General features: G+C 40.8%; 1 protein-coding gene across 17 annotated transcripts in view; it reads right to left on the reverse strand.

Moving 5' to 3' along the window:
• Nucleotides 1–16488, reverse strand: part of SOX5 (SRY-box transcription factor 5) — a 609634-nt gene that overhangs the window by 130315 nt on the left and 462831 nt on the right. For all 17 annotated transcript variants that reach the window (XM_077783333.1, XM_077783325.1, XM_077783327.1 and 14 more), the window contains 2 exons: nucleotides 12025–12197; nucleotides 9540–9608 (listed from right to left, as the gene is read on the reverse strand). In XM_077783333.1, coding sequence (XP_077639459.1) covers nucleotides 9540–9608; nucleotides 12025–12197 — 242 coding nt within the window. The remainder of the gene's footprint in view (nucleotides 1–9539; nucleotides 9609–12024; nucleotides 12198–16488) is intronic.

Consider the following 16488-nt stretch of genomic DNA (forward strand, 5'->3'; position numbering starts at 1 on the left):
AAAGCACGTCACTGGCAATGGGAACTAAATGATCCTCAGATCTCTTCCTCTTGACACAGGTCTGGGTGCTGGTGGCAACCTTGGAAAGCCAAACATAATTCCTATCTCAAATATAGCTTTTTTGGTTAGAAAAGGAACCATTTCAGATGGAATCAGCTGGGCAGAATGAGAATTCTGTGCTTAGAATCATAACAAAAGATAATGGTCCTTATACACCAACACCCCCAGTGCTGTTAGAGTAAGAGTTGTGAACCTGGCAGCAGTTTTCTTGTTTGAGTAGTGCTAATGGATGCAGATCAACACTATGTTCTGTCCAAATTCCAGTCTAGGGTATGACACACTATTTGTTTGTGTCTCCCTGTCCTCCCACTGGAGATTCCCATCCCATCTCCTGTGCTTGCATACCTAACAGGGTGAAACATCATCACATTCAGTGGACCAGCCCAAACTCTGCACTGATGACACCACTGTTATTACAGTCACGACAAGAAAAAGTACCCTCATGCTCCTGCAGGTTAGAATCTCATACTATGCACATCACTAAAAAGTAATGTTAACAAACAAGTACCAAAAAAATTACATCCTCTGTTCATGCTATGCATTACTACAAAACACAGTAAAGTCCTAAAGAAACCTTAAGAACCATTTTCTGAGTAAGAGCTATGCAATCCCAAGCATATTCCATAATACAGAAGAGGAAATAAATGAGATCTGAATTTAACTTAGAGTTTCGTTCTCTTTGGGATCCTCCAGGATGGCCTGTGCCACATAAACTAAATATTACTTGGCCTACAGGGCCAAAACCCCCCAGTTTAGAGAAATCACCAGAATAATATGCAGTTGTGAATTTTCAAAATTTGTTTTGTTCTGGGGAGGGGGGGGACCCTACAATAAATGCTGTCCAATCATTCAGCCATCTCAGTAATTTTGCAATTGGTGACCCTTATAATGATGCTCTTGTTTCCAGAGCCCATGTGATGCCATACAGCGATTTGTCTGTTAAATTGAATTTTTGCCTCCAGATAGATAGATAGATATAAAGTTTATTTTGAAATGTCTCCTAGTGCTTCTGAGCCTGACTAATGTGAGATGTTATTTTGAACATGCCAAAGCATTTGAAGGGCTCCAGTCCTTTCTTTTCAGCGTGCATTCCTTGATAAGTGGCAAAGCTTCCCACTTATCAGTCACTCAAAGTGACTGTGGCTGTCAGCTGTGTACAAAGCGCAATCAGCTTGGAAGAAGAGACACCAGCATTTTTCTTCTCAGTTTGAAGCAAACACATTTTGACTGCTAGTCATTCAATTTTAAAGCATCTTCAATTAGGGGCGGATGAAGATATAAAGAAAACACATCCTAAACACCTCTGCCAGCCAGCAGTAAAAAATTTATTGTTATCTCCTGCTTCACCTTACCGCAGAGGCAGCAGTAGTAGCCTTTTTTGGCTGTACAACAGAAGTGCTCAGGATTACACACTCTCCACTCAGACAAGACCATGGCACGGAGAGTTCAGGCTCGGCTTCTCCAGCCACTTACAGAGGTTCCCTTCTGTCCCTGTGCCCCTGCTGTGCAAATACCTGCAAGGGTACACAAACAGGCACAGGGCACACACGGCACCCCACACCACCCATTCTGAACACAAACATTCACAGAGTGACATGTGCTGCTCTGCAGCCAATAAAATGCCAAACAAAACCATTCACAAGGCCACAGGAATACAGACAAGAGGAAAGGGAGGGCTGGCAGAAAGGAGAAGTTGCTACTGTAGGAAAGGGTGGGCAGCTGCATAAGAAGGGTTACTCAGCACCAGGGAGCTGAAAGTGAGAGAAAATGGTCAAAGCTGACGATGAGAGATGCAGAAATTGGAGAGGGGATCTCAAAACAAAACAAAACAAAAAGACAAGGTCCTGAAATGCTTGTTCAGGAGAGAGAGACCAAGATGAAGCCTTGGAGCACGATGCTGCCAGCGGCAATGACTGGATTTGACTGCTGGCCTTTTTTTTACAGTCTAAGATGCTGGATTATTTTGGGTGTTTCAGTGCTCTGGTTTTTAACAAAAAAAAAAAAAAGTTTTTAGCCTTCCCTTGTGATTGTGTGAGAGAACTGGAAAATGGGAACACTGAAAGCTCAGTAACAGAAAGTAAATTAAGAAAAGATGCTAAAATGGCAAGGAAAAAAGTTCTGAAGTTCAAAACAGTGTTATAATTTGAGAATATTTGGACCAGTATCCCTGGAGAAAACAAGTGCTATTGCCATCAAGTAGCTCAGCATAGGCAAAAAAAGCTGATTTACCTCAATCAAACATGCCCTTGCATTTCCAATAAATTCAAGTTCACAGAATCACAGAACACTCTTGAGTTTGAAGGGTCCCACCCACAACTCTTCTGGAAATGGCCTATATGGGGATCAAACCCCCAACCTTGGCAAAGTTAGCAGCATGCTCTGACCAACAAGTTTAAGCAGATACTCCTGGCTTGCACTGGAACGACACCACCAGTCAACAAATGTGGATGGTATGAGGGCATAGAAAAGGCCTGAGATCAAACTACCTGCAGAGACTTGCTAAGGGTTATCTTTGGAGTTAAAAACACGGTGCAAAATGATCCTCTGCACTGAAAGAACTACACATAAAGACTTTGACAACCTTTTACATAACTTAACTTTCCTGATAAGGGAATGAAATGAAGGCCCACAGGTTACTCAAAAGTCTAGTCTACCACAAATTATTAGCTGAAATTATTAGCTGAAGCTGAGAAGAGAGAAAGTAATTAGGTCATTCTGACTGATTTTTCTTTCCCCCCTGCCCTTTTTTTACATATTTCCCCCCCAGCCTTGGGGGTTGGTTTGTTTGTTTCAGGGTTGTTTTGGGTTTTGGGTTTGGTTTTTTTTTGTTTTTTTTTTTTTTTTTTTTTTTTTTTTTTTTTTTTGGATGTTGTTCTCTTAGGTTTTGTTTTTGGTTTTGTGTATGCATGTGTGTGGTTTTGAATAACTTCTTTCCCAGGGGATTTTTCCTGCTCAAGGGACAGGCGAGCTCTTCTGATAACTGATAGGACATCAGCTGCAGAGCTTTGTGAGGAACAATTGTTCTGCTTTGCTGGCAATGTCAGTGCTTTGGGAAGAGGTTGCAAAGTCATGGGAAAGGCTGCAGTGTGACTCCTTCTTGGGTCTCACTGAATGCAGCATGCCTGTGTTTGTAAGCTGCAGGAAAACAGATGCTTCTGACACATGATGAATTTGGACAAAATGTCCCCACATCAACGAGGACTCAAACATGTTCAGTTTGACTGTGCAGTCACAGCTTGTCATAGCCACACTGGCAAAAAAAAAAAAAAAGCAAAAACAAACCACTTCATTGGACATGGCCTGTTCTAAAAATATTTTGGAGAGTGAGGAGGAAGATACTTTCTCACAGTTTCCTACCAAAGAAAGGTCTCATTAAACTCCTACTAATATGAACAACAGCCTCTTCTCCATGTTCATTGGGAGTAGGATCAGGCCCTCACTTCAACAGTTTTATTGTCTTACCAAGGACAATAAAACTTTTGTCCTCACCTCTCTTCAGCATGCAAAGAGGACTCTAGTTGTGGAAAAAACGAATACTCTTCTGCCTTGCAAGAGCTTGCAAAGTGATTATGGGAGCTCAAAGCACTGCTCCACTCTCACTGACTTCTCAGAACAGCAGAATTCCCAGAGAAAATGGGAATCCAGAAGCAACAGGCATTACTGAATCTGTAACCAAGCCCTTGTGCAGCAGCTGCTCATTTTTCTGTCTCCAGTAAAAGACTCATCACCTCCAGCCCTTTAAAACCTCTGGAGAACTCTGGTTACAGACATGTGAGAGGTTGGGAACTGGGAAAGAAATGCTCCAAGACCTTGTGGCTGCAGTGAGGAGACACTGATAGGGCAAAGATCAGGAGTAAGGATCTCTGCCCTCCTTATTATAAGTCCAAAGTTCTCCAAGTATTTAGCTTGTATAGTGGCCTGCTGGAGGGAAGCAGGCAAACAGAAAATGAAAGGCTTAGCCATGTTGGAAATATAATTTAAGACTGCAAACTTGTTTGGGCAGGGAAAAAATCTTCACCTTTCTTTTTGTATGGTCCATTAATCTGTGTCTTCTCTCAACAAGAGAGAGAAACTGGTGCCTTCTACAAAAAAACCCAAAAAGAACACAAATGGGCCTAGATACCATGCAGCCAGCTCTGGGTAACAGATGATTGCTCACCTGAAGAGTTCAAAACAAAGAACACATCTAAGCAACAAAACTTATTGCCATAACTGTGTGGGTAAATGATGGTATCCAAAGCACTCTGGAAGCAGGTCTCTACCACTGTTTTGGAAGACTGGAATCAGTCCAGAAGCTCTTGCTGTTTGGAAAGTTTTGACAATAACAACTGTGTCATTTCAAAACTTTGCATGTTAAGCTTAAGAAATATTTTGCTGAACTTCTGGGTAACTCAGAAACCAAATCCCTCTTTCCTCCCCAAAAATATAGCTACATATTGGAAAATAGATCTGGCTGAAAAATGGACTAGCCATCCTGCAGGAAATTCTAAGTTCCAAATTGGAACATGTCAAACCTCAGAAGTTAATGGGAATGGGAATATTCTGGTTTGAGAGCACAGCAGCACAGCCAGACCTCTTCATCTACGCACAGAACTAGGGGGAAAGGGACACAGCCAGCTGACAGCGGGTGGGAGGATGGAAACCTGGATCCAGACCCCCAGAGGAAAGCCTTCTCTGGAGCTGGGAGGACATGCAGGGCAGCTGAGAGATTCAGGACACCAGCAGGCTTGCAGCCCCAAGGCTCACAATGCTCAGAGGGCTGTGTTGGCCACGCTCCTTTCTGGACAAGCTGCTGAAGGTCTGCAAAGCTTGAGTCCATCGAGGCCACAGTAAACTGTCTACCTAGGAGCTGGCAAAGCCACATGCCACCTGGCAGGTGTGATACTGAAAGGGTTCATTCAATTTTTACAGTAAGGCCTGCAAAAGCTGTTTTTAGCAAGGAGAGATGGGAGGTAAGAAGAAGCCCAGGAATGCAGTGACAGACAAAATAAGTGGGAACTGGGGACTTGGGGTGGGGTTTATGGTAATGGGGTAAACTGTTCTATGCACAGATTCACTATACATGAGTAACCCCCTTGCAGAATCTCCTGCCTGCACCTTCAAGCCTGAATAAAATTATTCCCTCTTTATCACAACTTTAGTGTTGGAGAGATTAATTCCGATATTTCAGGCATTTAACAGCTACCAGGTGGAGCAGGCCAAAGACACTGGTTCCAGATTTGCATCAGAATTTAGGTTGGATTCCCTCACTCTCAGAGGTCCAAAATTTCTCACAAAAAAAAAGGGTTATATTAAAACATCTGCTCTAGCTCTGAAGGAAAATTAAAACCCTTTCCTAAAACACACAGCCATCAATTGATTGCTGTCTGGCAGGAACTGCCCTCAAGTTTCAGAAAACACTTGGTTCTTGAGCTGAGTATGTCACTCAGAAAAGAATACAAATTAGTAGCAATTACTGACAGTATTAAACCAAAAAAGTCAAACAAAACCATGGCCTAAATGTTAGAAACACTGTAAAGCAGTGGTTTTGGTTCCTGCTGCTTTGAGATCTTAGTTTTACATTATTGGCAAACTGAAGTGTTCCAAGAGCTTGAGCTGGGATCTCCAAAAAAATTTTTGACTAAAAATCAGAACAGATTAGAAAAAGCATTTGGCCTCTGTTTTGTTTGCCTTCTAATTTTGGAACTTGTAGTGCTCATGGTTTCAGATTTTGCCTGGAAATATGAGAGTTGGAAGTTTACATTTGGGAGAAAGGAAAGCTGGCATTTTTGTTATCACATGACTCCAAGAGCTGGGGCTTGAGGGAAAAACATAAAACATTGTCAAGTTTTCTACAAAATTGTGAGATTAGCAGTATCAGTTTTATCACAATTTAGGCTGCAAGGTTGACCCATTTTATCAACAGTGCCCTACTGAATATCAATTGCTTTATGAATTTTAAAACCATATTTCATTTTAAATACAGTTCAATTAAAGTGACATTCATCACCGAGCTTCAAAGCAAACCCTTCCATCACCATCCTGGGGCTAGACTTTTTCTCTGAGCAAGTGAACTGCATGACCCCTCCCGACTCTGTGTTTCAGAGATACGCTGTGAAGAAGGACACCTTTGGGATGCACTGGGAGACTAGCTCAGCACCATGAACACCTTCCAAGCTTCTCCCACTCTCTGCCCCGCTGACGTGACAGCTGCACAGCTCTACACTGCCCCAGGTTCTACAGTAAGAGCATCAGGAAGCAGATTATGGCCCCACAAAAGATGAGTAGGTAACCAGGAGAGTTCCCTTGAGGCCCTGAAGGGCAAAATTGAACTGAAGCCAAGAACCTGCCAAGCTGTACTAGGTGTCAGCCTGCTCTACAGCTGCAGATCACTGCTATCCTGAAATACAATCTGAAACCTTTGGGGTTGTTGATGCACAAGAGCTGTGAAAACCCACATTCCAGTTATGGCAGCACAGCAAGACTAAGGGGTGCAGGGGAGAAGAGCACCAACACTCAGCAGGCAGAAACCTTACAGTGAAAACCTTACACACAGAAAGATTAGGCAGAGCAGAAAGCACTGTGCATGAGGGAATGCATCCCAAACTGGCATAAATACAAATGGGGGAGTGTTAGTTAATTATTCAGAGAAACTCAAACCTCTTTACAAATTAGGTCTAGAACATCCTGAAAAGTAGAAAAAAATTATAAACATTTTCTGAAACACCAAATCCCATCTAGATCCCATTTTAGCATTTTAAGGTTGTACAGGTTCTCAAATTTAACCTAATCTGCAACTTTCCTCCAGTTTACTTAACTCTCTATACCAACTCCTTGTTTTCTGTTTTAGTGACACCACCTTCCAATTAATTCAGCAGAGATGTCTTGGAAAAGGCGCATCATTTTGAGACTCATGTGCCAGGAACATTTTTCTAAGCTCAAGGAACTAAAGCATTTTTCTCCAGCATCTCAGAAGTGCTAGTTTAATTGAGCTGCAGTTACACTGAGCATCTGCAGTCCTCTGAGGAGGAGAGGGACACTGGTCTCTCCCTGGTTATGTACTGTGTATCAGTGATAGTGTAATGTGCTAAGGAGAAAGGGAACTGTTTCCAAGTTAGCACACTGAGAGAAAGGACTCATAAATCATGGGGTCAGCCAGGTTATGTTTTTTTTTTTTTAACCTTAGGGTATTATGCTTTCAATACAATATTTCAATGGCTTTTTTCTGTGTAATAATTTATATGGAATTATGGCAACTCTTACAAGCTTAGAAAAAAATTGGCTCAAGTAAAACAATTCCTTTGTCATAAATAAATTGAGTTCATAACTACAGCACAATCATTCAACTGCACCTAAGTCAAACAGTTATCCACTCTTTGTAGGAATATTTCCCTGTCAATAAATCTAATGCTATTTCAAAACTTCAGGCCAGTGTGACAGAAGCCTGTAAAATTGATTAGGGCAAGGTCAGAAAAGCTGAACTCACAGCTACATTATTGTCACAGTTTCCTTCTACCTACCACAACTCATAAGCTGACTTGTGAACTCACAGATCATTTTAAACTTGGGCATGTTAGCGAGACTTCATTGCCTTAATTTATATACAGAGGACGATTCCTTTAAGAATTGTTTCTTCTCTGACAGTCACTAATTAAGGAGAAAGGTTTTGTTTTGTATTCACAGTCAATAAGGATTTTTTTAAATTTTTAAACATTTTTCCCTTCAGAGTCATGGGTTTCAGCCATGGTTCATGAGACTTCAGGATCATACAGGCATGGAACTGCCCAGATTGCCTGTGCAGTATCACCCAAATTTCACTACAAACAGTTCAGCTCTATGGGAATGAGCAAACAGGGTTGTCTCTCTGCCTGTTCAATTCTTGACCTTTCTTGCCTGACCATCCAAAAGGAGGGTGCCACAAATCTGATGGGGTCTGTGTGAAGTGCACCCTGGAGGTGAAATTCTGACCTCAGCAGGGTCAATATTTCATCTGAAATCCCCTGAGACAGACCCCCAAATCATTTCCAAGGATTGCAGCTTCTATCAGATGGTACTTGGCTGACTTTCATTTACTACTGACTTAGGTCAAACTTGGACCAGGGATCAAGAGATGAAAGGCTTTATATCTCATTATCAATAACCAGGGTTTTCTTCACTACCCTAAAAACAACATACTTCATTCTTATCTACAAGGCATTAAAACTTAAAAGGGTTGGGGTCAAATGACGTTACTTCAATTTATTTTTATTCACTGCTTATAAAACAACTTCCTCTCCTGCTGCCATAGCTAAATGCTAAAAACACAAGTATTTTCCTTGCTCTTGTACAGGTTTTGCTGTTGTTTTTCTTTTAAAGTCTTATTAAAAATACAGCAATAAAGAAAAATCAGTTGAGGCCAAATCAAGCCTTACCAATCTCAAAATTATTTTCAGCAAAGCACATCTTGTATAGAAATTGCCTTACAACAGAGGGATGGATCTTTCCAGGAGTTTTTCATAAATACCCAAGCCCAGATACAGAGATGTCCTCTGGAATGATACAACCAAGTTTTCTTCTAGTATGAAGCCATACAGCTCCTCTGATTGACTGGAATTAAGTTTTCTTAAATGGGTTACAATTGTTATTGATAATTTTAGACAATTCCCTCTGAAGTACTGACAAAAACCTTTGGAAGGAAAATCCTGATCTACTAAACAAACAGAACATAGTCTACAGCAACTTGCAGTGCTCTGTACAAAACTGTATGATTAAACAACAGAGATTTTACCCTGGTCCCAGGTAGCTGTAAGAAGTCAAACTTCTCATTTACTATTCCTTGGAAACCTTTACAGGCAAACTGATTTGCATTGCTCCCAAAACATGGAAGAAAAGTAATGAAATTCAGTCAATGGCATTAAAAGAAACTTCTGAATAAATTATGGAAGAGGCTAAATAAAATTCACTGGTTATGCAGGTTTAACAACATTTTCTACTCCTGGGAATAAACCTGCAGATACCTGGGACTTAAACAGCTAAATCTAACCAACCTTTTGGCCAACTTCTCACTCACACAATACTTCTCCACAAATAAAACTTTTCAGTCTCCCAGCACCTCAGGCAGAGGGAAGAAGGTGCACTTGGTTCTCAATCCCTGAAGAGAACTGCTTCAGCAAAGCCTCAAAAACAGAGCTGTAGGACATCAGTTCCAAACAAACTCTTTCTGGTAACGCTTTTTTCACTCCTTAGGAAAGAGGATTTAGTCCTGCAAATGCTTGCTTGCATGACCAGCTCCTGTAACATCATCTTCCTGACACTACCAGAACCATATTAATCATACAAGGCCTTTCAGCAACTGCCCTTCTTTTGCTAAATGACAGGTAAAATCCTCTTGTGTTTCCATAAACAAGATGACAGCCAACTGAAGAGATGCTTAAAGAAACTATGTCAACAATGGCTGAGGGAAAGAGTGGGGAAGGGAAAGGAAGAGATAACAGGGGCATGGGAGGAGATGTGTCTCTGACCTGGATCTGTTGCTGAAGAAGGTTAATTTTGTGTTGCTGCTGCAGAAGCTGCTGCTGTTGTCTTGCAATCTGTGAAGAAATTGCACAGAAGAGACATGAGATATGGATCATCATTCCCAGAGTCCATCCACAGGAAGCTTTGACCCTGCTTAGTTCTTTAAACCTCTCCTCTGAGCTCAGAAACATTTGAGGGCAGGTGGCAGCAGCCTGGAGACTGCTGCTGAAGCAAGGGGCACATGCTCAATTCATTGCTAATACCAGTGAGAAAGGGAATCTTATGGAAAATGCTGTGCTGGATATGGAAAGACAAGGACCTGTGCAAAAATCATACGGAAATGGCACTGCTAAAATTCCCCAGGAGAGAGAACAATACCAGCAAAGAAACCAAAAAATAGTGGAGGAAGGGAGAAAAGGCAAAAAAGTAGGATGGCCAGAAATACGCTTCTGTTTGGCACCACCTGCTCAAAAATTCAAAAAAAAATGGCAATCTGACACCATGGAGGAAGGTTCTTAGTGTACTTTTTTTTTTTTTAAATGTAGAAACAGGCACAAAGACACTGGAACTGAGCTTGGAAAAATCACTGGATCTTCAATGTGGTATCAGCTGCAAGAAACTAAGGGGGCAGGCAAGGCCACAAGGCTCAACACAAAACTGGTTTATGGAGGTGCATGGAGTCTCCTCTCAAAGCCAAGTGCAGTTTTCCAGAAGGACTTCCACCCTCCCTCTCCCCTAAATGACTGCACATGCTACTGTAGACACCGTTTACACCTCATGAAGGGAAAAGCAGACATTAACAGAATTAAATTAGGCGTTCTAAAGGCTAGAGGGAGAGAAACCATTCTTGAACTTAAAAAGCAAACTTGAAAATTCAAAGTTGTCACAAAAGCTCTGCTCCCATGAACAGCCAGTGCAGCAGTACAAATATTAGAGCTCTGGTCTTGCCCTGTGTTACATGTACATGTCTCAGGGTCAATTGGTAACTTACACATCCTTACTGGGGGAAATATTGTGTTTTCTTCCCCTTAGGTGTCTTCTTTCTACTAATAGACTGTGCATAAGAAACACCTACTCATAGTTAGCTCCACATCTAACAGATGAAATCAAAGTTTTCTTTCTGGAGCTTTTCTTTAAGAAAGAAAAAATATTTTTATCACTGCACTTCTTTCAGAGTTTGGATATTTTAATTTCTGTATAATACCGAAGTATACACAATTTCTTCAATTAAAAGAAATCCTAGTTATCCTAATTTCTTGTTGCCTTTTTCTATTGTCATTTTCTTTTTCACTTTCAACTCCCTCCGCCATCCTGTGGCACGAGTGACCTTAGGAGGCAGAGTAAAGGGAATAGCTCGTACATGATGTCTCCTTGTGAAAGAATCTTGCCAATTCCACCTTCACTCCCTTCCTCTACCTTTGCTGTTCTAACAACAGCATGACAGAAATTCTCCAGCTCAAGGTAAGTCACTTCTGTGGGATTTCAAGCGTGAGGCCAAAATACCCTTTGTTTAAGATAAGGTTTTTAAATAATTAAAACCAGGGAAAACCAAGGCTTAAATGTCTGAAGGTATCAGCAGTGGCTGAGAAATCTTAAGGCTTGCTTAATACCAACACTGAATATGACAACTAAGACAGATTTCAAAGAATTTTGTGAGTTTCATAAAACTCACATAGCTTCAATTCTGTGATAAAATTTTAAATTAGATATCTAAATATTCTCTACTCATGTTCAAATACAAAAGTGGACATTAATATCTGTTAAAATCTGCACAATGAAATCTGTGAGAAAAATTACGTTTTTGCCTAAAATGTTGTGTACGCTCCATGTATGCTCATTGGAAGTGCTCACATGTGAAAACCATGTTTGCATTTCCAGTGAAGGGCATATTTGCAAGAACTGAAAATCGAGCCTCTCAAGTGTAGAAGAAAAAAAGTCATATTTGTTCACTGACTTTGTGTTATTCTCTGCTTTTTTCCACAGTTGGCAAAACCCAACCTCTTCATTTCTCACATTACAATATGAGTGCTGCATTTTGTTCTTTTTATATCTATTCAGTATTTCTGAATTAAAGTCATTTTGGGGGATTATTCAGGAGGGCTGAATTCGCCTGTTTATTTACAGATAGTTTAAAAACCCAAGCACTATTGAAAGATAACACAGAATTGCAGAATATTCTGAGTTGCAGTGGGCCTCCAAAGACCATCAATCCCAACTCTTAAATGAATGGCCCAACGCACAGCCTTGGCATTATTTGCACCAGGCTCTAAAGAACTAGAGAACTTTAATTTATGATATATCCAAGATGGATATATTGTAAATTAAATCGTTCTTCTGATATGCTATTGTTCAAACTTTTTCACTTCGAAGAAGAAACAGAAAAGGTTTTGGGTGCAGAACAACTTTTAGGCTATGAAGCATAAAAGATAAACTGCTGGAAAGCCCTTCTAGAAAATGATTTAAGCTGAAAGCCCTGTAATGATCACTCACCTGTTCCTGCTGCTGCTTAGCCAGCTCCATTTGCTGGCGTTGTTTCTCGATCTGAGATGCAGCCAGCTTCTTCTGTTCATCGTGAGCTGCTAGCAGCTGTTCCCTCAAACTGGTCAGCTGATTGATCATACCCATGAGCTGCCTTTCCTTCTCAGCGAGGCTTTCTGGAGTCCCTGGGCATCATATGGTGGGGGGAGAAAAAAAAAAAGGCGGGGGGTAAGGAGAAGAGAGAACATTTAGAGCGATCCAGCTCTTTATTTTGCAGCTTTACTGTAAGCAAAGTTTCAGGAGAAGCAAAGAGCAGCAGCAGCTTTTTTTTTTTTTTTGTGCTGCACACAAAGACCTGATCCTCTCCAGGAAAATGAGCCATGGAGGACAAATCTGTACACAGGCTTTCATCTGGTGTCCCCCTTCAATGGTTCTTTGTCCTTTCATCTGTTTTGCACTGCCTTTCTGTCAAATTAACAGAGTGAAATAATACTGCCTATTTTGAGGAGGTTTCAAGTTTTAAGCACTGGGGATCAAAGAATCAGTCCTTCCAGGTTTATAAGACAACTACATTTATGGCTTAGAAAACTTAGAAACTTAGAAAAAATATGCAGTTTCTCTAAGTGTCAAAGCACTGATGTAGGGTAAGTAATAAAATCCCTCTATAACCTGTTATATCATCTACATCCCCAATTAGGATTAAATTGTATTGTATTTAAATTGTCAATACTTCCTATTGCTGTTACTGCCATCAAGGTGCAATTTAGAAGGAAAAAAGTCTTTTATAAACATATCCAAAAACCTCAGTTAAAAACAACTCAACATCACTCTTATTTGTACTGTTGTTAGATGTTTTTTATAGTGGAGCTCAGCCGACACAGGCAAACTCACTACCTCACTCTCATAACCATGCTGAAGAAATAATTTTTCTACCCAGAAGAACAGTGGTTATAAGGGAAGAAAAAATTCCAAGGAAAATCAAAAGCTATGAATCATACACTACAAAGAAAAAAGAAAAAAAGAGGCACTTTTAATATATGTAGGATCATTTGACTTTGAATTTAAAAGACCTGAAAATATGTGTAGCAGCTAATCCACAGATATCCCCAATAGCACCACACCCTCTCAAATGAGTCAGAGCCTATGAAAACCTTTCTAAAAAGCCTTTAGGAAAGGATTAAGGCTATCAGTGTCAATGCCTCCTCTGAAAATAGCCTGCTTTTGGGACTACCCTGCCATACAAACCTCTCTCAAACACAGGAAGCATTCTTCTGCCAATGTCACCAGTGCACTCCAAGTGAAAAAAAAGGAAAAAGAAAAAAAAATTGGCGACTACAGCAAGCATGTTCCTAGCCAACTATCAGTCAGACGTGGAAAAGAGCTACTGGTAATAGCTCATTTAGCCTACCCCCCTGCCAGTGCAGGAATGTTCCCTGCAATATATTTAATACAGCTTTCTAGATTGGATTGAAATGTCTGTAATGGTGAATCATCTACTGCTTGCTTTGAAAGGCTGTACCACAGCCTCTGAGGTGGCACTGGGAGGGCTCTTTGCTTGATAGTTAGCTTAATTTAAATTTTTTTTTTGTTACTTTTACCTAATTTCAATGATGTGATCACAAGCAACATCCCATTTTCTACATTAGCCAAGTCCAAGCACTTAAATCCATTTGTAGACAGGCATATGCAAGTGGAAAACTACACAGAACCACCAGAAAAAAAAATGTGATAGAAAAAATGTAACTGAATTGTTTTTTATTAGGGTTCTAGAAATTTCTGTGAAAATATTCTCACCATACAACAAAGAACTATAGCAGAATATTCTCAGATAAAGCCTCCAGAAAAACTGTGGTACAAGCTGGAAACTTGAGAAACACACTGAAACAGAAACCATAGGACTTTAAACCTGCTCTGCTAAAAGCTGTGAGAAAGAATGGAAGCCAGTGCTAAAACACTATCACGGCTGAAGAAAACACTTCTAACTATGATTTTTCCTTCCAACATTGGAGACAGAGAACTGCTACAAGTAATGCATTTGCCACCTGGCCATGGAATTAATCAGAAGTTTCTACTGCCACTCTTCCATCCTTTATTTGTTTTTCCCTGGGAAAAAAGGTGCAGTGTTTCCAAGTGGTGTAGGAGAATTGTTCTAGCCCCTGCCTTGGCCTGTCCAGGTGGGTTTAACATAATGCTACTCTAATGAACACTACCATGCACTGATCCTGCCACTGCGACTGAAACATCTGAAAACAAAATATTCTGTATTTATTTATTCAGCAGATATTTTATTCCTAACTTTTACTGAGCGGTGGATGCAAGCATGAGAGAGAGGGGAAGAAAGGTCCTACAGAAAGAAGGACACACAGGATTGTCTCAGTCTTTGAGTGAGGGTAAGCAGAAAGAAATCACTGTCAAATAAACCAACACACATCACAGCTCCTCACCACTACTGGTTCATGCGTGTATTTTCAGCTCATGCAGCAGCTTCCAGGCGGGAATCAAAAAGCCCTTTGTAAAGCTAAATTAATCCCCATCTTTAAGTTAATCTGAAAGATGGAAAAATGCCTCCACATGTGTAAACTGACAGAGAGATCCCAGTTCCCAGGAGAGGCAGAAAAGCCGTGCCTGAGCTCTGGCTGTGCTCCCTGGGAAGGAACTCCTTGTGCCACTGACCTGAGCAGGGCACAGACAGGGACATCCCCTCCTGCACTGCTTCCTCAGCCTGGCTGGCTCACAGAGCAGCAAAACTTCCCCACCAGGGAAAGGGCAGCTTTACCTGAACCCTAAGAACAAAGTGCAGCGTGCAGCTCTGGGTCCTGAGCACAACAGGGACAGGGACATGTTGAAGAGCTACAGGGGAGGCCACAGGCATCATCAGAGGGCTGCAGCATCTCGTTTGTCAGAAAGCTGAAAGAGCTTGGGCCATTCAGCCTAGAGAAAAGAAGGCTCCAGAGACACTTTCCAGTACCTAAAAGGGACTTATAAAGACGGGGACAAACCCTTTAGCAGGGCCTGCTGTGGCAGGACAGGAAGCAATGGTTTTAAACTAAAAGAGAGTCAATTTAACTTGGATATAAGGAATAAATTGTTTACAATGAAGGTGTTAAAATACTGAAATGGGCTGCACAGAGAGGTGGTTACCCCATCCTCAGAAATTTTCAATTCACAGGGCTTTGCACAGCCTAGTGTAATGAAAGGTGTCCTGCCCATTGCAGGGGGGCTGGACCTGATGAACAAAACCAGGACTCTGCAAACTCAGAGCAAGCAGGCAGTGCAGGGAAGTGCCAGTGCAGACACCAAAACCACAGGCACACTGCAGCCAGGGACAAATTGACTCAGTCTCTTCATTATTATTCAGTTTTTAAAGACAATCTGAAATGCCCACAAGGGGCGTTTTATATCCTTCTAAGTACAATGCATAATTCCTTGGGTTTATAAAGCTGGAGTGAAAGTAGTCTGACAAAAGGCAGACTTCTTGCATTATATTTCTCAAGCTATTTCAGTTTGCTAATAAACTAAAAGGGAAAATGTATCAGCATCAGCTTTATAAAAAAAAAATCTTCACTCTTGGAGAATAATTCCTGGAAAACATGGCATAGTAGGTACTTTTTCTTTTCACAGGACTAAGCCATCCTTCCAGTAACTGGAATAGTACTTAATGATAATTTCAATTCTTTGAGGTAATAATTCCTTGCAAAATAAGTACTTGGACAGCCATACTCTCAAGTGACCTGCACAAAACCAGAGGCAAAAAAAATAGAGCAGCTATGTGGCTCTAATGAGAGATGGTGAGTTCTGTGCAATTTCCCCTTGTCTTACTCACATATCTATGTAAGCTCCACTGATGATGAATCATAGTTTTGACATATCTTGCAGGTAACTGGTGGCTTGTAAATGTGTGAAAATGAAAAGGAAAAAAAAAACAAGGGAAGTACTTTAATCAGATGGTCTTGACAATAATGTTAAGTGTTTGCATTTAGTTTAATTTTGGTATTTTTTATGTTAGCCTTATGACCTAGCACACCTTTCGTATAATTACTTCCCTTGAAATGGTCAACAAAAGTGCCATTTCACATTGCCATGGCCAATCATGTATTGCTCTGTAGAGCATACAAAGGCCAAAGCATGGACAGTGTTATTTATTTAATGGTGAGGTGAGGCCAGCAGTGGGTTTACTACGTAAGTACAGTCAGTTCTAGGAATTTTTCCTGGTGTATCAAAAATCACTACAGAGTTAAGAGCTCCAGTTAGTTTTGTACCCTTTTCTAGATGTTGTAGACTGGGGGTAAACAAGGATGGTGGACTTTTGTCCTACCCCCACTATTTTCTCTGTGTTAACCTGCATGAGATCTAAACCTGTGTCATGGTGTGAAGTGTCTTGGCACCTAAGGGATTTCCATTTAAAGAATTCTGTAGCTTACAGGGCAAAACATGTCAGCATTTCAAGCAACTAAGCCAACAACAAATAAAGACAGT

Source organism: Lonchura striata, chromosome 5 (assembly GCF_046129695.1).
Source record: "Lonchura striata isolate bLonStr1 chromosome 5, bLonStr1.mat, whole genome shotgun sequence".
In the NCBI taxonomy this organism is placed as follows: Eukaryota; Metazoa; Chordata; class Aves; order Passeriformes; family Estrildidae; genus Lonchura; species Lonchura striata.